Genomic DNA, 22,584 nt, shown 5'->3' with positions numbered 1-22,584 from the left:
GAACAGGACATTCCCAACGTACTGAAAGGTGGGTGCGATACCGTGTCCCCCCCCCCCCCCCCCCCGATTTTATGAAGTGAGAATACCAGCCATGTTCCTGTTCTGTTATACAAACAACACAGCAAATAATACACAGCACCGCATGCATCGCACACCATCTGGGACGCATGTGTTTGCGTGTGTGTGTGTGTATGTATGTATGTATGTATGGTTGTTTGCATGTGTGTGTGCGTGTGCGTGTGTGTGTGCGTGTGCGTGTGCGTGTGTGTGTGTGTGTGTGTGCGTGTGCGTGTGTGTGTGTGTGTGCGTGTGCGCGTGTGTGTGTACAGGGCTTTCGTAACCAAACACCAGAGGTGTCAGGGGGACACATTAGGGGGTGGGGGGGTGTCGAGCAAGGAGAGAGAGAGAGAGGAGGTGTTCCTGTATTGTTGTAGTGCTGTTTAAACTGTCACTCGTGAGTTTGAGCCCCCCGCCGCCCCCACCTCGCCCCCCCCCCCCCCCCCCCACCTTGTTTATTCAGGTTGAATTCACAACAGACCCCGGCAACGCACAACTCTGAACATACCTTTCAACAGCCAGGAACCAGAAGGTAGTGGAGGTGGGGGGGGGGGGGGGGCTTTAGAATGTTCGGGGGAGCACACGCGTTCCACATGCGCTCCCTCTGCGATGCATGTGCGGCCCTTATGAGTAGGGATGGGACGATTTGAACATTTCATATCACTATTATTGTGACAAAAGAAAACACGATTTACGATATTATCGTGATAATCAAAAATCCATTATCGTTAAACATTGCAGATCTACAAGCTCACAACGCGTCACGACATAACGCGATGTGAGCTTGTAGATTGGCTATATTTTGGCAGACATTTCATAGAGAGTGAAAAAAGACTGTATTGAGTACGTATATTATAAGTACCTTTTACCAATTATAGAGGATTTAAGTGGTACCGGTTAAGCAGCTCGGCAAATAAAAGGTGAATTGATCCTAGTGCATGACGGAGGACGATATCATGATAAATTAAATCTTCACGATACAATTATCAAGTGTTTTTTATCACGATAAACAATAATATCACTTATCATCCCATCCTCCTCCTCCTCATCAGTGAGCTCTTAGACCCGTTAAAGAGGTGGTGCCATAGTTTAGTTGTGCTTTTTCTGTTTTGTATGTGTGTCTATGAAGTTAACATTATTCTAATAGGCCACCTGGTGGGTTTATAATGTGCAGATTACCCCGTATATTTGTGTTTACTTCCTGAAAGCCTCTGAGTCAAAAGTCCCAGTTGAGAAACACAGATAAAATGACATCATATAATCCATCCCCTCCCCTTTTACCATTCATAGCATAACATAATGGTTAAAGTGGTTCCAGGTCTTAATGCATCCAGAACCAAGGGACCACCAATCATCTCCATCCATGATGAGGGACCATCTCTCATCCCCGTGTTGAAGCCCACCCAGCACAAACTGATGCATTGCAGCACTTAGCACTCCATGTGGGGGTCTGTCTGTCTGTCTGGCAGGAGAGGAGAGGAGAGGAGAGGAGAGGGGACCCCTGCTGGGGTTCCAGGGGGTCCCCCAGCTACATGATTGATAGTTGTGGAAGTCATAGGAACCAAATGAAATGGACCCTTAACGCTTCTGTATAAAGCTTCAGTTTATACTTAGTTGCGCTGTCTGTGCTATGTGTTGAAAATAGCAGATCTACAAGCTCAGCAGATTATTGGGGACCCAGAGGGAAAATAAATCTAATCTAACGGGGGTACCTTGAAATCAATAAGGTTGAGAACCACTGCATTGCAAACCTGTCAGTTGAGAGAGAAAATGTAATCCTGTGGATGTCAGGATCCACATGGAAACGACCTGTCTGTCTCCCATGTGGATGTCAGACTTCCTGTGATGTCATCCTGTGATGTCAGTCATATGTGATGTCGTCTATTTCAGGGGTTTTCAAAGTGACGGGGCAGTGGGGGCACCCTGGGGTGCCGCGATGGCAGTCCAGGGGTGCCGTGAGATAATATTTGAAATTTATTTGGACACTTAAAAATATATTTAGTATCATTTTAAACTTGAGGTACAAAGTTATTTTCAGTCGGTTCTAACCAAAATGGCTATTATCTCAATGTTTTCCTCGCAACATAATCGCTAAAATATGCTATAAATATAAGGTGCTGCTGGGAGTGAAAATTAGGAATATAATGTAGGGCCTCGGATGAAAACAATATTCATAGGGGTGCCCCGAGCCAAAAAGGTTTGTGAACCCCTGGTCTATATCAGTGTTTCTCAACCACTGTGCCTGGGGACCTTTGGTGTGCCCCTGAGAAGGGTCAAGTGTGCCCCTTGAAACTGCTTGAAAGCCAGTATTGTATTTATCATTTTAAAAATGATTTAAACTAGTGAAAACAGCCGATCTACAAGCACACAACGCCTCGCGGTGTGAGGCGTTGTGTGCTTGTAGATCTGCTGTTTTCACTACTGTCGTGCGACAGCCTTGTATGATGAAGCAGGGTTTTACTTTGCGAAGAAACGTACAAATTTAAAACTTGGAGATACAAGGTTTCTTCCCGACAGTGACGATATTTACACCCCCGTATTATGTTGGTGTGCCATGGATTCTTGGGACATGAAAAGTGTGCCCATGCAGAAAAAAGGTTGAAACACCGGTCTATATGACAGTTGACTCCAAATGTGGGCAAGGTTTTAGAACGGTCAGAGCCCTGTTGACTTCCATTATAGAGCAGGTTTTGAGGTGTGCTAAGGTGATTGCTCTTGAGGTATGTTGGCTGGGGTGATATATATATTTTTATAAACATAAAATATAAAAAACAGAAGCTGGAGGGTGATGCATAGGCCTAAATGACTGTTAGGGTTGTACATGTCACTGTTTGTCTTATAGCTTTTGGTACTGTACGGTACTTTACTGTAACGTATTGCATTGCAATGTGTTGCATTGTTTAAGCATGCAGCTGGTCCTCGTCTCCAAGACAAATGTCTCCCAGGGGAGACCAAACAAAGTAGCCTTGAACCCTGAATGGTCCAGAATGTGTTGGTATTGAACCCGTCATGTCTTCTTTCTGAATGGTCCAGAATGTGTTGGTATTGAACCCATCATGTCTTCTTTCTGAACGGTCCAGAATGTGTTGGTATTGAACCCATCATGTCTTCTTTCTGAACGGTCCAGAATGTGTTGGTATTGAACCCATCATGTCTTCTTTCTGAACGGTCCAGAATGTGTTGGTATTGAACCCATCATGTCTTCTTTCTGAACGGTCCAGAATGTGTTGGTATTGAACCCATCATGTCTTCTTTCCAGACACACACGGGGGAGAAGGAGAAGATCTGTCCGTACTGCGGACAGAAGTTCGCCAGCAACGGAACGCTGCGCGTGCACATCAGGAGCCATACAGGTACGTGTCAAAGATTACTGCAGATCTACACGCTGCGCGTGCACATCAGGAGCCATACATGTACGTGTCAAAGATTATTGCAGATCTACAACGTGTTGCATGTCCAGGGGTCATCGCCATGTTGGCTTGTGGTGGTGGACATTTTTTTGTCAAAATGTACATTTTTCCCACAGACATACAAAATGAGTGGACCATAATATTACCAGAAGCACATAAAGAGATCACCCTGAATGACCATAACAGGTCTGTAACTCTGAGAGTGTTCACATGGAACCAAATGGACCCGTAACAGAGTTAAGTGGATCCTTGCAAGTTCTCAAATCTTGTATTTGCGTTGCCCGCAAATACAAGATTTGAGAACCACTTGTACTAATGTTGGGACTCATAACGTGCCATAGTGTCATAGTAAATCAGTTTTCAGTGAAAACCAGGAGACTGACAGTCAGTAACTGGGTCTTATGATCACAATAAGAACGTTATAATGGTGTGACAACTGAAAATCTCAAACGTTCCGAGGACGAGACCAAGTCTTACCACCGACACATTTGTCAGTGTACGGACATATTCAGGGACGTGCAGAGAATGTTAACAAAAGCAGGGGCTGAAATCTCTAAAAATGGAAAATAGCAGACCTCCAAGAAAATAGCAGACCTCCAAGAAAATAGCAGACCTCCAAGAAAATAGCAGACCTCCAAGAAAATAGCAGACCTCCAAGCTCACAACGTGTCGCAGATGTGGCGTAACGGCATGGATTTCTGCACAGAGAGGGCAATTCTTTCAACCTAAGATGCTGCATTCAAGTTCATGGAGAGTTTGGACAAGGCAATTCTCTTGAATGCTGCCTTCAGGTATGGCATGGAAAGAGGGGGCATTTGCATTTCTTTCACCATAGTAAAAACTGCATTCATGGTCTGGAGAGGGCACTTTTTACAGACGGATAAATGGGCAGGGGCTCAAGCCCCCTTTGATGTCTATTGTGTGTATGTGCCTGGACATACAGTTTACAGTTTACAGTTTAGGCATTTAGCAGACGCTTTTAATCCAAAGCGACTTACAATAAGCAGATAACATCACAATAATAAACAAGATAATATGTCAGTACATCATCAACAATATAACAAATGCAAATGGATATCTATCTAGAAAAAACACAATATAATCAAAGTTCTGAAAAAACCTAAAAAACAAAAACAAATGCTAACTAGCTTCATGTATTCATTGATTCTTTTTCTGTAGTGCTAAGGGTTTAGGTGGAGTCTGAAAAGGTGAGTCTTCAGTCCACGGCGAAAGCTAGCGAGTGAGACATATTGATAACCCCTGTGCATGACCTTGCATTTGAAAACAGCAGTGTTCTTGCTGACAACAGCAGGTCTAAGAGCTCACTGAGCAAGTATGTAGATCTGCTGTTTAACTAAATACACCGCAGAGAATAGCAGTTTGACATGGGCACGCGACAGCCTAGAACTTCAGCGTCCCGTTTTTCTGGTCGAATCTTAAAGCCAGCGTTTTGGAGCAGGGTGCAAGGTGTCACTGTGAACGGGATGCATTTACATGATTCCATCGTCCCGGGTCTATTCGGAAGCAATGCAGACATACGCATGGGACGCCACACACACACTCTCACACACACACACACACACACACACACACACACACACACACACACACACACACACACACACACACACACACACACACACACACACACACACACACACACACTGCATGTTCATTAAACTGCCTTTAACTGGAGGGTCTCGCATTCCTGCATGTTTCCTTACCAACAGTCTGTAGAGACCTGGCACGGACAGACACACACACACACACACACACACACACACACACACACACACACACACACACACACACACACACACACACACACACACACACACACACACACACGCTTGTAGCTTGTTCCAGCTCCTCCGCGAGTCTCCCCCTCCCCTCACTCTCTTGTTTTTCGTCTCACTCCCACACTTCAAACTTCGTCAGCCTCTCTCTCTCTCTCTCTCTCTCTCTCTCTCTATCTCTCTCTCTCTCTCTCTCCTCTCTCTCTTTCTCTATCTCTCTCTCTATCTCTATCTCTCTCTCTATCTCTCTCTCTCTATCTCTCTCTCCTCTCTCTCTCTCTCCCCTCCTCCCCCTCTCCGTGTCAGGCAGATAGAAACCTCACTCCTTCTGCCACAGAGTGGATTTATCCTGGTTTAAAATCCTCTCATCCTAAGTAGCTTCCTCCCAAACAATAGCCCTGCCCCCCCCTCTCTCTCTGTCTCTCTGTCTCTCTCTCTCTCTCTGGAATGCGTCCGCAGATTTGGATTTGCAAATCTGCACCTCAGTCTTCATGTAACTGTAAGAGCGTTACAAACAAACCCTAACCCGGGTTCCTGGTTAGGGTTAGGGTTCGCTCTCACAGTTACACATCTTTAAATGAACGCTTAAGTGTCTGCTGTTGAATGAGACCCTCATGAGTTCTCTTTTTACACCCTCTGTCAGAGGGAGTCAACTTTGAGGATCTTAATCGAGTGCCCAAATGACAGGGATTTATTGAGTACGGATGGGACGACGTGATAAAAAACACTTATAATCGACGACATGCGATAATCATATCGTGGAGTTTTAATTTATTGTGAAATCATCTTCCGTCAATGCACTGGAATCAATTCAGCTTTTATTTGCCGAGCTGCATATCCGGTACCATTTTTAAAACGTCTATTGGTAAAGCATACTTATAATATACGTACTCGATACTTTTGATAGTCTTTGAATGTCTTTTTTTCACTCTCTACCAAATCTCTTTGGCAAATGTTCCGCCCCAGGATAATGGATATTGGGGATATTTTGATTATTGCGATAATATCGTAAATCACAATTTCTTTGGTCACAATAATCGTGACATGATAAAATGTTCATATCGTCCCATCCCTATTGAGAAGCTGCGTGTGTCATCATAACTGTAGTGTGAATGTTCTTATGGATGAGGTCACAACATCATAACTGTGGTGTGGATGAGGTCACAACATCATAACTGTGGTGTGGATGTTCTTATGGATGAGGTCACAACATCATAACTGTGGTGTGGATGAGGTCACAACATCATAACTGTGGTGTGGATGTTCTTATGGATGAGGTCACAACATCATAACTGTGGTGTGGATGAGGTCACAACATCATAACTGCGGTGTGGATGTTCTTATGGATGAGGTCACAACATCATAACTGTGGTGTGGATGTTCTTATGGATGAGGTCACAACATCATAACTGTGGTGTGGATGTTCTTATGGATGAGGTCACAACATCATAACTGTGGTGTGGATGTTCTTATGGATGAGGTCACAACATCATAACTGTGGTGTGGATGTTCTTATGGATGAGGTCACAACATCATAACTGTGGTGTGGATGAGGTCACAACATCATAACTGTGGTGTGGATGTTCTTATGGATGAGGTCACAACATCATAACTGTGGTGTGGATGAGGTCACAACATCATAACTGCGGTGTGGATGTTCTTATGGATGAGGTCACAACATCATAACTGTGGTGTGGATGTTCTTATGGATGAGGTCACAACATCATAACTGTGGTGTGGATGTTCTTATGGATGAGGTCACAACATCATAACTGTGGTGTGGATGTTCTTATGGATGAGGTCACAACATCATAACTGTGGTGTGGATGTTCTTATGGATGAGGTCACAACATCATAACTGTGGTGTGGATGAGGTCACAACATCATAACTGTGGTGTGGATGTTCTTATGGATGAGGTCACAACATCATAACTGTGGTGTGGATGAGGTCACAACATCATAACTGTGGTGTGGATGTTCTTATGGATGAGGTCACCACATCATAACTGTGGTGTGGATGTTCTTATGGATGAGGTCACAACATCATAACTGTGGTGTGGATGTACTTATGGATGAGGTCGCAACATCATAACTGTGGTGTGGATGAGGTCACCACATCATAACTGTGGTGTGGATGTTCTTATGGATGAGGTCGCAACATCATAACTGTGGTGTGGATGTTCTTATGGATGAGGTCACCACATCATAACTGTGGTGTGGATGTTCTTATGGATGAGGTCACAACATCATAACTGTGGTGTGGATGTACTTATGGATGAGGTCGCAACATCATAACTGTGGTGTGGATGAGGTCACCACATCATAACTGTGGTGTGGATGTTCTTATGGATGAGGTCACCACATCATAACTGTGGTGTGGATGTTCTTATGGATGAGGTCGCAACATCATAACTGTGGTGTGGATGTACTTATGGATGAGGTCACCACAGTGCAGAGTCCCCGTGTGTTTGGGCACAAGATGCCAAAACATTATCCCCTCGATAGGCTGCCTGGCCGGCACAAAGCCACCGCTCTGTCAATGGCTTCCTTTGTGCCGTGTGTGCGTGTGCATGCATGCGTGCATGCGTGTGTCCGCTGTGTGTGTGTGTGTGTGTTTGTCAGACATACAGACAGACAGACAGAGGGACAGAGGTTGTTGGTTGATGGTGTTGTGAGCCTTGCAGTGTGTGCCGCGGTCGAGGCGGTCCGCTCGTATTTATATAGAATAAACAAAAGAGGGGGAAGAAGGGAGGGAGGGAGGGAGGGATGGAGGGAGGGAGCCTCAGAAGAAAAGGGAGAAGGAAGAGAGAGAAAAGAGCACTCCAAGAAAGCATCCAGCGCCGCGACCCTTGACCCTGACTGGCTGTAAATCCATTCTATAGCCCCCGGCACTTTTGTTTGTTGCGTTTCTGTGTGTGTGTGTGTGTGTGTGTGTGTGTGTGTGTGTGTGTGTGTGTGTGTGCGTGTGCGTGTGTATGCATGTGGGTAGGGGGTAAAAAAAAAGGTTTTCTGTGAAAGTGAGAGTCCACCCATCCCTCTGTCAACCCCCTCCCAAAAGAAAAAAAACCCACAGCCCAGACAAAAGGTCATCTATGTTTTCCGACAGCGTTGAGTCATTTAGCGGAATGCACCACCACTCGCGTGCTCGCTAGCAGCGTCCTCTGGCCTCTCGCGCGTGTAATAATATCGTTGCTGCCGGGCAGAAACATTGTAATCTCTATATTTTATATTTTTCATTTATTGTTTTTTTTGTAAATTGATGCCATATCCCGTTACCGTCTTACAAAAGTGTGTTGCAAAAGCGATGATGATTTAGATTTAGATGATTTACATACAGTACAAGATTTGCACCCGACAGTGGAGGTTATGTAATTGACGGTTGCAGTGATCATTGAACGGGCTAACGTGGCGTTCCGTGAATAAAAACCTTTTCATTGGTGGCTGCCTCTCATTGTCAGTGATGTCTTTAAAGCGTTGTTTCTCAAAGCGGGGGTCCTTGAGGGAGTTCCAGGGGGGTCCCCAGCTAAACCATAGTTAGTTGGTGACTCAGAGATTACTCTCAGAGTTAAATTGATTTTACAATATAAATTGGGGTCCCAGAGATAGAAATGCCATTAAATTGGGGTCCGTCGCCAAATGCATGTTAAACTGGTTCAAAATCACTGCTAGAGCTGTACAGATCTTCTCTTATATGAGGGTCCCTGCCATATATTTTCAAATGGGGGTCCGCAGGCTAATAAGTGGCAATTTGGGGGTCCTTGACATGAAAAGGTTTGAGAACCACTGCTTTAAAGGACTAGTTCACCCCCAAAATGACTTATTTCTTTTTATTGATGACTCACACCATGGAGACTTCAGAGTTCAATAATATCTTTTGGTTTTAGTCGCATTCCTAAGACAAAACATGTATTATAGTCAATTTACCCTGACGGTGCCATGCATTTGGGTCTCCATCCGGAATCAATGGGCTTAAATCCCTTTTTTTTGTCTTAGGAATGCGACAAATACAAACAAATATTAATGAACTCAAGTAGCCATGGCTTGAGTGATCAATTGGAAAAAAAAGTCATTTTGGGGGTGAACTACTCCTTTAAAGAAGGAGAGGAGAAAGGAGAACCCTAACTGTGGCTGAAGGGGGAGAGGAGAGAGGAGGAGGCTATCCCTGGCCTAAGACAGTGGTCCTCAAACTTTTCAGGCCGCAACCCCAAATAATCATATTTTAATTGGGGACCCCCCCACCCTGAGGAGCACTAAGAGTTGAGGCATTACATTTTGTATAACACGGTTCTATTGTGTTGCGAGGCGTTGTGAGCATGTAGATCTGCTAATTTCACAATTTCTGCCTCTAAATTTGGTGAATGTTTAATTTGTCATTTTAGAGATATTAAAAGGTCCTTAGATTGTCACTTACCCTCTCTATACACTATGGTGGTTTGTTTACTGTTGAGTGAGAAAACAATGTTGCACATTAAGTTAATCATCTGAGGACCCCCCCAAAATAAGTTGGGGACCCCCCTGGGGGTTCCGACCCACAGGTTGAGAACCACTGGCCTAAGAGGAGGTTAAGACATGTGGCATGTGGACAGCTCCTCTCTGGGCAGGCCAGAGAAAGGCTTGATCTTGTTTGCCTTTCCTGCCACCGCGGCACAGGAACCGGCCAGCATTGATTATTTACCTGCCAAACACAGAGGGGCTTTGTGAGTGGGGTCTCCCTCCCCCTGGAGCCTGTCCACCCTCCCACCCACCCACCCGCGGGATCACTTACCACCCAGCACTGTTCACTGTTGAATACAGAGCCTGGGGGAAAGTGATGAGTAGGTTTAAGAGGGTGAAGTACACAGTCAAATATAGTGTTCATTTGACTGAAAATCTAGTCTGATCTACAAGCTCATAACGTGTTGTGACGCGACGTGTTGTGAGCTTGTAGGTCGGCTGTTCCCAACGCGTGTATAATTTAAGCATAAGATGTTCGGATTCACCGATTTATCGGAAGTACGTACGTCGGTGTCGGCTGATGCTCGCCTTGTCGACAGACATTGGTGGATCGACCAATAAAACGTCATTCCCTGATGTTTATTTGTTGTTTCGTAAATCTCTAAAATGTAATTTGTGCTCATTAAAAGATAGTGTTTTGCAGAGCTGAAACTTGTTACCGCTTATCCAGAATCAGGTTGCTGAAGTAACAGTTCCAGTTAATCCCAGACATGTTCCCCAGGCCACATTAGCTACTACCAAACTGGAGGATCCTCCTGAGGCGCTCTAAGGCCAGTTGGGGAGATCTAATCCCCTCCATCTGGACCATGGTCTCCCCCCGGGGGGGAAAAAACTCCCAAGGGACGACGCGCCCAAGAGCCATCCGTACTATAGATGCCCCGAACCACCCTAACTGGCTGCTGTCCATGTACATGAACCACCTTAACTGGCTGCTGTCCATGTACATGAACAGAGTGTCTCCTGGGCGAGTGAGCTTCTAACGCTAGCCCTAAGGGAGATGCCAGTAGGGCTGTCACAATTATTACATAATCGTCTAATCGTGATTATTTGACATTATCGCAATTATTTTGTCATAATCGTCATAATCGTGAATGTTGAAAAATGTCAGAAATAGTGGAAATAGCAGATCTACAAGCTCACAGCGCGTTGCGTTGTAGATCGGCTATTTCCACTATCAATGTTATTTTTTAAGTAGTAAGTTGTCAAATATGTCAGTAATGTATTTGTATATTTAGGTCATGTGTCATATCTATCATATGCAACTTCAAAGCCTAAAAGCCAAACAGAAATGTAATTGTCAACGACAAAAACACAATTAAATCGTTAATCGCAATTATTTGAGAGAAAATGAATCGTCATGTAAAATGTCATAATCGTGACAGCCCTAACGCTAGCCCTAAGGGAGATGCCAGCCAGGCAGCCATCCTCCTAACAAAACTCATTTTGGGCCAAATTGTTAAACTCGTAATTTGCCTTGGTGCATCTGAGGACGCAACTCCCTCAGTCACCGGTTTCTGTCTGGTGTGGTCCCTTAAGGTGACTTCACACAGACAGACTACTTCCAACGGCTCCAAACTGCCAGTCTGTTGTGATCTGCTGGCATTATTTGGCAAACTTGGCATTTAAATGCTTATTTGGCCTTGCTTTCAACATTATTGTTCATAGACCTGGTTGCTTGTTTCACTCACAGAATTTGGCATTAGCCTTTGTTCAACCAAGGACTACCTGCAAGGCAGTGTGTTACTCATTCATCTCCAACTCCTCCTGAAGACGTGGCATCAAGGATCTCCACGACAGTCGAAGGATGATGATGATGATGATGATGTTAATTTAAACATCGCTACGCCTGCCCAGAATCTCCCAATTGATGAATCCCTAATAAGATATTATAATAGACCTGTGACTGACCCAGACTTGACTGAAGAACTTCCCAGGCAGGTACAGGGCCTCTCCTCCTCAGCCAACTGCATTAATGATGTCACTTAGCAACCGTTTATCCTGTCAAGAAGAGAAAACACTCGTCCAAAAACTATGAGGAGAATGATGAGATCCCGTAGTTAGAGAGTGGGTGTTTCCTCTTCTATTTACTAAGATTATTCATGTTGGCCACTGACCAGCAGCTCCAGTATAGCTCACCTTACATCATAGGTCAGCATGCGAGGAGAGGAGGGGGTTTTCCTAAGTGTGATGATGAGCTAAATAGCAGTAGTTTGGCCTTAACCAAAAAACACCCAGGACTACGCCAAAGGAAATGTTTACATACCCCCGGTATCATTACCGAAATCATGGCGTGTACGACGTCATGATTGGAACGCTCACAAAATGATCACTGTTATAGAATGTTCCTCCAACTCGACACGTCTCTCTCTCTCTCCACAAAATAAGTCTTTGTGTTCATTTGACCTTCAGAAATCCATATTTTCCGCAGAGGTTTTGAGCAGGTGCCGTTCCTTCAGTTTGCACAGGGAGACGAGGGAACTCCAAACCTCCCAGGAGATTCTGCTGTTATTGAAGTTATTTTGGAGACATTTTTAAGCTCTTCAACCACATGAACCCTAGCGGCGAACATCCAGCAAAAATAGACAATCTGTATGCGTGTGTGTGTGTGTGTGTGTGTGTGTGTGTGTGTGTGTGTGTGTGTGTGTGTGTGTGTGTGTGTGTGTGTGTGTGTGTGTGTGTGTGTGTGTGTGTGTGTGTGTGTGTATCGTCTCTGTCAGGTGGACACCTCATATGTCCAAAACAATTCAATTTCCCAAATTGCAAAAGTAGCAGATCTATCATCTGCAAGCTCAAAACGTGTTGCTTCACACCACGTTTCGGGCTTGTGGATCTGCTACCTTTGATTTCTTTGTGTGACACTGTAAGTATGATCAACACAAACAGTTATAATGTGTATAGATAAGAGGTTTCTGCCGGACAAGCAACAATATTATTGTTGTTGCTTGTATCTCTCTCTCTCTTTCTCTCTCTCTCCCCTGACACAGCAGATGTCTGCTCACCTTAGAGCCTGCATGGTTCTGTCTGAGGTTCCTTCCCAGTAAGAAGGAGTTTCTCCTTGCCAACGTCGCAAAAAAGTGTCTTGTTGTGATTCAGTTATAAAATTCAATTCATTAGAAACCCCCGGGGGGACTCGGGTTAACAAAGTATACAGCGTTTAAGTGGTTAATTGTCATAATGGAGAAAGAGAGAGAGAAAGTAGTGTATACTAGAGAAAGTAGAGTATGGGAACGTCATGCAGCAAACGGCCTGCTGATCAGGGCATTCTGCACCCTAGCTATTGGCGACTGGTTCACCCCAGATCCTGCTGTTATTAGCCCACATAGAAAAGACTCTAGTTTTCTCTCAAAGAGGTGGAACCCTTGCTATTTAGGGTTCATGCCATTTAATCTGATTTATCTCTTGTAAGTCGCTCTGGAGAAGAGCGAGATTGAGTGGGACTACATCTGTTCAAACAGGACAAGCATGGTCTCTGTCCCCTGCATGTTACTGTAGTTCTACAGTCTCTGTCCCCTGCACATTACTGTAGTTCTACAGTCTCTGTCCCCTGCATGATACTGTAGTTCTACAGTCTCTGTCCCCTGCATGATACTGTAGTTCTACAGTCTCTGTCCCCTGCATGATACTGTAGTTCTACAGTCTCTGTCCCCTGCATATTACTGTAGTTCTACAGTCTCTGTTCCCTGCATGTTACTGTAGTTCTACAGTCTCTGTCCCCTGCATATTACTGTAGTTATACAGTCTGTGTCCCCTGCATATTACTGTAGTTCTACAGTCTCTGTCCCCTGCATATTACTGTAGTTATACAGTCTCTGTCCCCTGCATGATACTGTAGTTCTACAGTCTCTGTCCCCTGCATATTACTGTAGTTCTACAGTCTCTGTCCCCTGCATGATACTGTAGTTCTACAGTCTCTGTCCCCTGCATATTACTGTAGTTCTACAGTCTCTGTCCCCTGCATATTACTGTAGTTCTACAGTCTCTGTCCCCTGCATATTACTGTAGTTCTACAGTGTCTGTCCCCTGCATATTACTGTAGTTCTACAGTCTCTGTCCCCTGCATATTACTGTAGTTCTACAGTGTCTGTCCCCTGCATATTACTGTAGTTCCAGGTTTTCAGCAGGTCCAGACATCTGGCAGGACAGTGGGAGCAGTAGCTTACTTGTTTATCTGGGACAGGTGTGTTTGGGTAGTTGGTGTCCATGGTGGGGATGAAGTTCTAGCGTCACTGGTTCATCCCCTGGCTCCTGGGAGTCATTTATCTGTGGAGAATAACATTGGCTCATCTTAGAATCGTCTTATATAAGCATCGTGGTCCAAAAATAAACAAGCTGTCTCTGCGATGTTGTGTGGAGCGGTGGCTCTGTATCGTTTACAGTAGTCAGTCACTAATACAGTATATTTGATACAGTATGTTTCTCGTGAAAATGAAACTAATTTGGCTGCGGTAACGTTATCGTTTTCTCCTTTCTTTATTTGGGGATTTTTCCGTCATGCTCCATGTACTGTATGGCCAAGACATCTCCATATATGGAGCTGGCCAATACCTCTGACCTCACGGACTCCAGATATGGATATACTGTTGCTGACCTGGCTTGATCACAATGATGTCGTTATTGGACCGAAGGTAGCAGTATACCATGAGAAATGTCGTAGCTTGTCTCCGTCTGTCTGTCTGTTCTGTCAGTCAGTCCGTCAGTCCGTACACATTTTTACAGTCTATTGGTTCCCTTGTCACTGTGACATCACTCTGACATCATGTTCTGATGTCACTGTGACCTCACGCTCTGGCTTGATGTCCCTTCTATGCCCATTTATTTCATGCCCATATATAGTCGACAATGTGATGTCAGAACATGTCCATATATGGGCATTCCCAGATCACACTTGCAAATTAATTAACATCCTTGTCCGTTTTATGTCCATATATGGAGAACCCTGAGTGCCGATCACGAGTATACTCGCGCTATACTGTATATACAGTAAAGCTTATCTGGGAATGCCCATATTTGGTTGGCGCGACCTCGCCCTTTAGGGCCGAGGTCGCATGTCGCCCTGAGGCGTCTTTCTAGTAGTTAATAGTTTAACTCCTGCCTCTTAACTGTGGTAGTCTACTATGCGAGCTCATAGTAGACTATCTATGAGCTCGCAAGTATAGTGGTTCATTTGGCAGATGTTTCAAAATATATTTTTTCGTCAGCACCGCGTTTATGATTGTTCCAATACCCTTCTGAAGACTGAACAGATGAGATGAGACAGCTTCACTGCAGAACAAGGACAATTACAGACTCTCTTTAGCATTCAGAGCTTCATGGAGGAGCTGTCTGGCCCTCAGAGACTAACTCAGAACAATCCTCTGTACTAGAGTTCACTCTCATTATTCACCATGAGGTCGGACCGCTGCATTCAGAAGCACACTGCCGCAGGCCTGGATGAACACACATGCAAAATACGTGCTGGAAAAGAAAAAGGGATTTTCTTTCTCCCCACATCACTAGAAACTAGTAATTAAGGCTAATTATTTTGCCCTAAATCAATGACTGAATAGCGAAATTGTGTCATAGCACCCTCTGTGCCAATATTATGATTGATGTCGTTAACCGCAATAATCAGGGGAACCGTTTGTTCCGTGGTGGAGTTCTCATCCTGAGGGATGTGTGCGTCAAAAGATCCTGCAAGTCGGTATCTGTGAGATGTGTGTGCGCCGTTACCTCACACATTGATTGATTGATTGATTGATTGAAAGACTTAGAGGTTTGCACGCCAAGGACCCCTTAGTTGAGAGAGAGAGATGAAGCGGAGAGTAGGTATTTAAACTCCTTTAAGGCCGTCGGTAGGGCGTTCCACATCTTTGCAGCATAGCAGGAGAACCAATTTAACCCTTTGTTGTACACGGGAACACCAGTTGAAGGTAGACGGTAGAATGGTTTTGCGGAAGTGGAGGATCAGTCCTGGAGCCCCCGTGGCCCTCGGGGGGGGGGGGCCGCGAGGAAAAAGGTCAAGTGTAAAAAGTTGTCGGGCGTTTTCTTACGGCTTGATCAAAGGCCATCGCTTATCGGCCCCAACAGATCGCTATCGCTTTACCTCCACTCCACCGCCCGGCCCCCCCGTCAGCAGGGGGAGAGAGAGAGAGGGAGAGAGAAAGAGAGATGGAGAGAGTGTCTGTCTGTCTGTCTGTCTGTCTGTCTGTCTGTCTGTCTGTCTGTCTGTCTGTCTGGACCGGACCGGGAGGAAGCCGGGAATTAATTTGTGACGGACAGCGCTAATGTCTTTCAGACCCCGGAGCCCCGGAGCTACAAAGCATTCTCCATAACACCAGGCAGGCGACACACAGAACACCATCTGCTGACCAGACACACGCACACACACACACAGACACACAGACACACAGACACACGCACGCACTACAGAGTACACTACACTACGCTATACACCAGGGGTAGTGCCAAACGGATCGATTAGCAGCCGAGGAGTGTGAGGGCCGCAGCAGGGGGTGGGTGGGGGGGCTCGCACCCGGGGTCACAGAGATGGTGTACTGTTACAGCACATGCTAAATCAGTTACCGTCTCCCTCCACTCACGCACACACACACACACACACACACACACACACACACACACACACACCGGTCGGGGTGCCCCCCGCCACCCCGGATAATCCCCAAACAATCTGCCTCAATCTGTGGAATAAGTGGGGGGACGGTTTCCAGTTACTGTAATGCTCAACAGGATTGGACGCAAAGCCGGATGAATAATAATAGACAAGTTCTGTTGGAATGTGTTTCTATTTCAGTCCCAAATGTGGCGTTTTCTTCATTTTAAATTTTCCCTCCCTGGGAAGGAGTTCCGTGGCTCGTGAGTCGAGCGGTGAAGTCTCTTAAGTATAGGGATGGGGCGATAAGCGATGTTATCGTTTATCGTGATAAAAAACACTCACGATAATCGTATTGTGGAGATTTAATGTATCGTGAAATCGTCCTCCGTCGCGCACTGGGAACAATTCACCTTTTATTTGCCGAGCTGCATATCCGGTACCACTTAAACCCTCTATAATTGGTAAAAGGTACTTATAATATACAAACTTGATACAGTCTTTTTTTTTCACGCTATATCAAATGTCTTTGCCAAAAAAGTTGCCGATCTACAAGCTCACAACGTGTCGCTTTGCGACGCATTGTGAACTTGTAGATCTGCAACTTTTTTGGCAAATGTTACGCCCCAGGATAATGAATTTTGATTATCGTGATAATATTGTGACAAATTTCTTTTATCAAGGGGCGCCCGCTGGCCTGGTGGTCAAGGCGCATACAACATACTAGGCTATGATGCCTGCTGGCGTCGCCGGTTCGATTCCCGATCCGGACAACCTTTGCCACATGTCATTCCCCATCTCTCTCCCCATTTCCTGTCAGTCTACTGTCCTATCAATAAAGGCATAAAAAGCCCAAAAACAAATCTTTAAAAAAAAATCTTTTGTCACAATAATAATGATATGACATTTTCATATGGTCCCATCCCTACTCGTGAGTGGAGCGGGCCAACAAGTCTCTTAAGGCGGGTTTCAGGAGGGCACTACTGTACTGTCTGTCTGTTGGAAAGTAACTATGTACATTTACTCAAGTACACTTTTGAGGATTTTACTTGGATACTGGAGTATTCAGTACTTTTACTTCCACTCCACTACATCTAAGAAGCGAATGCTATACCTTTACTCGTAGATTGATTATTACACAAATTAACCACTTCATTCCTATAAGTATACTTTGGCCATTTGTGCTATTTTCAATACATTTTGAACTTGTGAAACATTCTGCACAATGAGTACTTTTAACTTTTGATGCCAATACTAAAAAAACATTTTTTTTTCTGCCGTTATGTGCTTAAAGACAATGCACCATCTTACTAACGACGGGGGGAGATATTTTTCCTGCGTTTACAACCCAGCTCCATTTACAACCACCAACCAACCATTGTTTTTAGAAGCTTGCTGCTAAATGTAGCACTGTTTAATCAAAATCATTTTCCAAGGTTGTGTTTGCTCCTCTAATAAAGGAAATAGCCATAGAGTCTACTGTCTTCTGCTGCTGCAGCAGTCAGTCAAGCCAGATAAAACAAATTGATAATAGAATGCACATTAAACGGTACGTTTTGCCCTAAATCCCCCCAAAATGAGATTATCGTGATTAGTTTAGCTTTTTTTTCTTTTTCTTGTTTCCATTTGCATCTTGCAGTTGAGTCACATTCTGGCACTGGCGTCACAAACCCCCAGTGCAGTGCAGGGGTTCCCAAAACCTTTGGCTGGAGACCCAAAAGAGAAGTTAGATGTCTCCCTAGGGCCCAAACTAGTGAGAAAATAATCATATTTGAACTGGGGTTCCCCCCTTAGTTTGACTTCCACAAATACTGTAAATATTGTGAGAATAGGCCAATGTGGCCAGTGTTTGACCAGTTTTACAGTATAGTTTGTTGATTATATACTTTTGATGCAGTAAACTAAGTATTAAAAAGGTCTTAAAAGTCCTCAAATTGTCACTTTACTGTCATCACGCGGGGACCCCCCTTGGGGTCCCGAACCACAAGTTGAGAAGCGCTGGTATCAGCTGACACTATAGGCAGCTCCCGGGGAGGATGCAATCCAAACCGCGTGCGCTGCAGCACGGTGCTAGCTAGCTGGCACGCTGCGTGCGCCGCCGCCAACCCGTTAGCAACACTTAATGCTTTTCCCAGGACTCCCCGAGGCTAGCGGCCGCGGCTAGCTGAACCCGATACCGCTACGCTGCAAGCATGCTACATAAGACCAAAGATTCTCCTCCTCCTACTCTGTCTCCAAGCACATCTGGGATTCAGATTCTCCTGTTTGTCAACAAAAGGCCTCCCAGAGGCTGAAATAGAGCAGGAGAGGGGGATTTTTAGCCCCTCCTCAGCACATGTTGCTGAATGTGTAATCGCTCTTTTCTTGTCTGGCATAAAATGTCAGGTTAACCCTCTGTGCGCTGCTGGCTGCCTCGTGGTCGACACGTTTCGCTGGAGTTGTCTTTTGTAAAGCACAAGGGATGGGACGATAAGCGATGTTATCGTTTATCGTGATAAAAGAAAAACACTCACAATAATCCTGTTGTGGAGATTTAATCTATCGTGATATCGTCCTCCGTCATGCACTGGGATCAATTCACCTTTTATTTGCCGAACTGCATATCCGGTACCATTTAAACCCTCTATAATTGGTCAAAGGTACTTATAATATACTTGATACAGTCTTTATTTCACTCTCTATCAAATGTCTTTGCCAAAAAATTGCTGATCTACAAGCTCACAACGTGCCGCGAAACGTTGTGAGCTTGAAGATCTGCTATTTTTTGGCCGATGTTCTGCATGTATAGTAATGTATAGTAAATCGCGATTTATTTTCTCACAATAATCGTGATATGAAATCGTCCCATCCCCTAGTAAGCACTCGACTGTGTGTCTGGGAAGCCCTCTGGTGGGAGGCTACTGATCAAACCCTCCTACAGGATGGACAGTATCTGTGAAGCCTTAGACAACGTTTTTGTCCACAATTCCATGCTGTATTGATGTGGGTACCATAGAGGGATACCAGGCAAACGTTGATCAAAATAACAATTCTCTAATTGTGTACATTTCTTGTAAATTAAGTAATGCAGAAAATGAAACCAAATTTGGTACCGTCATTAAGTCGGCTGTTCGGTGCTGCTGAGATGTTGTGACACCCCGAACCGAAATGAATTAAACTCGGCTCTAAAAGTGGAGTAGGCATCGGCCCCAACTCTGCATCATATTAGCTGGGGACCACCTGGAACCCCCTCAAGGACCACTGGTTGAGAACCACTGACATAAGACATATAAGTGGTAGTATAAGTATGGTAAATGATCTCAGGGAGATACAAGAGCAGAGAGTTCAAGTGCCCTGCACCACTTAGCCCCTCATGGAGGCATGACTTTGACTATACTGCCCTACAAAGTCAAAGTGCAGTAATTACGCAAGTAATTTAACCTGTGAACCTGTCACGGTCCAATATGCAGATTAGCCACTTGTTGAAACCCCAAACCTTCTTGCCTTGAGCCAGAGCTATGGAAAGAAAAAGCGTGTTCTAGAATTTATTTGAGGGCATAGTACGCTACGTGGCTATTCCTGTGGCCAGGGCATACGCCAGTGCATAATGCCCATCAGATATGCTACTTTGAAAGGTTCACAACAGCATATGCTCTTTCTATTATTATTTTTTTTTCTTCATAGCATACGCCATGTACCAAAGTATCAGGTAGAACACAGCATCCAAAATAGCAGGTCTACAAGCTTGAAGCGATGCGCTTTGAGCTTGTCGATCTGCTATTTTTTTTTTTTCATCTTTTTGTTAGAATTCTTAAAAGTAACAGTTTCAACATATGAGGTTACGTTATACAAAGTAACAATCTGTGTCATCCAATGTCGATTTTGGATTGGATTGCATTTTTTTCTTCTTTTTCATGTTGGAACAAACTGGGGACCTAATAATAATATTCATCTTCTGATCTAGTGCTCTTGATTTAATAACCATCTTTGCATGTGTTTTTTTTTTTCTTAATCCCAGGGAAACACAGCTAATTAACCTTATTATCTACACGGGCCTAAACATCTCCCCCATCAATAAAAACCACTTGCTTTCCTGTTCCACAATTAGCCGCTAAAGAGCCATTACTGCTGCCTACTGCAGCAGAGCAGGATGGAAGATTAGATTGCAACCCACGCACATGCACACGCGCGCACACACACACACACACACACACACACACACACACACACACACACACACACACACACACACACACACACACACACACACACACACATACAGCTAGTGTGTGTGTGTGTGTGTGTGTGTGTGTGTGTGTGTGTGTGTGTGTGTGTGTGTGTGTGTGTGTGTTATGAAGTTACTATAGCATGGACAGTAGTCCCCAGGGAGCTGTTCTATTTACAGAGGGTCTTTAATTCAGAGCAGAGTCAGACGATGTCTCTTTATTCATTATCCCAGAAATGACGCGAGATCGACGACTGCAGCCTTGTTATTTATGTCGGATCCACTGGCTTTTTCCCTAGTTTTTCTTTTTATTGGTCAGTCATTACCAATGAGACGTATTTCAACAATAGATTGATAGCAGTAGGCAAAACCACGGAACGGAGCTCCAATGACTGCCAAATAAAAGTAAAGCAGTCGTTCAAAACCATCATATTTCCCTGGCCAGTGAAGTCTGTACAATAGATCTCTTTGTGATTCTTCACATTTGACCGCGGCAAAACCCTGAGCATAGTTTGACTCTCACTGTGTATAAAAAAAATCACACCTAGTGTGAAGTGAGCGGTGCTATTTATGAGTTCATTTCATTAAGCGCTCCACAAAGCTTGGCCAATGTGACCCTGGGCCTACAACAAACTTTGTGCCAAGATTTAGACCAGATGTAGACCACTCTTCAGAGCCCGGACATTTAGTGGACTTACAAATAACTCATTTGAGAGCTTTGTGCCAAGATGAAGGCCAGATGTAGGCCAGATGTAGGCCATGCTTCGCATCCAGACAAAGCCATATGTTGGAGCATAGCTCCTTCCACGAGCACCGCTAAAAAATGAAGCGTTGATTTTACTCTCTGGGGTTAAACGGGCGCTGAGGATTGTGTCAGCGGCGGTGGTTTCTTTGCCTGTTACCTCACCAGTTCCTTTCTATAGATTAGTAATCAAGCCAGCCGGGCTGCTATCGGTCCCGTGGATCAAGGACCTGCTCGGCTGGTAAACAGATCCACGTGTTGGCGGCCCCCCGTTTGACTGACAGCCTGTCACTTCCTCTTTGCGTTGGGCCCGGCGCGGCTCTGATATGATCTGCAGGAGTTTGTTGCCCCCCCGCTCCGCTTTGTGCCCCGCTCCGCTGCACCTCTTTGATCCAGCTGGGATGGAACCTCCCTGCCATAGGCCTCTATGATCTGATAGCACACGCTTATGAGCCAATGGCAGCACACATAGATAGACGAGTGTGTATGGAGTATGGACCGACCACAGGGGGCTGGAACCCAAAGAGAGAGAGAAAGAGAGAGAGAGAGAGAGAGAGAGAGAGAGAGAGGGGAAGAGAGAAACATAGGACCATGATGGAAAGTCCCCAGGACTTTTTTGTGTTATCGTTATAGCCTTAATGTCTGACTGTACCACTTGATGTTTTCATTTCTGACTAACCAGTAAGACTCCCTAATCTGGAGATAAGCGACTGTCAAACACTAGAAGCAATGGTAGCCAATCAGGAGGGAATATGGGAAAGTGCAGTACATGTGCAGCAAGCCATGACAGTAGGTGCTGCAGTCAGGGGTCAGAGGTCAGGGCCAGTCATGTGGCATCATTGTGGCATCAAGGCCACAGGGGTGGCAGACCAGGGTTCCCATTGTTTTACAGGCCTGGAAAACGTTTGGAATTAATCAAATGTTTTGGAAAATGTTTGTACGCTCTCTAAGTGAACGTCCCTACAGTGATCAGTAACAGTACAGTGTCCCTACAGTGATCAATAACAGTACAGTGTCCCTACTGTGATCATAACAGTACTGACAGGTGTTGTTATGATATATATATGATATAGTACTTTATTGTCAGTTTACACTGAAATGTGTCTTGCGACACAGCAGCCATGTATGCGAAACATATATACAAACATTTGACACAGGTAACAAAAACAAGACAGGTTTACATACATAAGGATAATATAGACAAGAGCAGTGTCCACCGCTAAGCCTACCTATGGCCAAACTCCTGATTAAGCCTTAAAGTCGACTGATGGACAAAGGACATTTTTAGTCTG

The 22,584-nt window shown here is 44.8% G+C and overlaps 1 protein-coding gene across 1 annotated transcript in view; it reads left to right on the top strand.

The window, feature by feature from the left end:
* prdm5 (PR domain containing 5) overlaps positions 1-22,584 on the top strand; it is a 115,305-nt gene that overhangs the window by 55,613 nt on the left and 37,108 nt on the right. The window contains exon 13 of the mRNA XM_080723776.1: positions 3,317-3,410. Coding sequence (XP_080579902.1) covers positions 3,317-3,410 — 94 coding nt within the window. The remainder of the gene's footprint in view (positions 1-3,316; positions 3,411-22,584) is intronic.

This window comes from Nannobrachium achirus (assembly GCF_963921795.1).
Source record: "Nannobrachium achirus genome assembly, chromosome: 1".
Classification (NCBI taxonomy): domain Eukaryota; kingdom Metazoa; phylum Chordata; class Actinopteri; order Myctophiformes; family Myctophidae; genus Nannobrachium; species Nannobrachium achirus.
The sequence above is the reverse complement of the archived record's forward strand: the minus strand, read 5'-3'. Positions and strand labels throughout refer to the sequence as shown.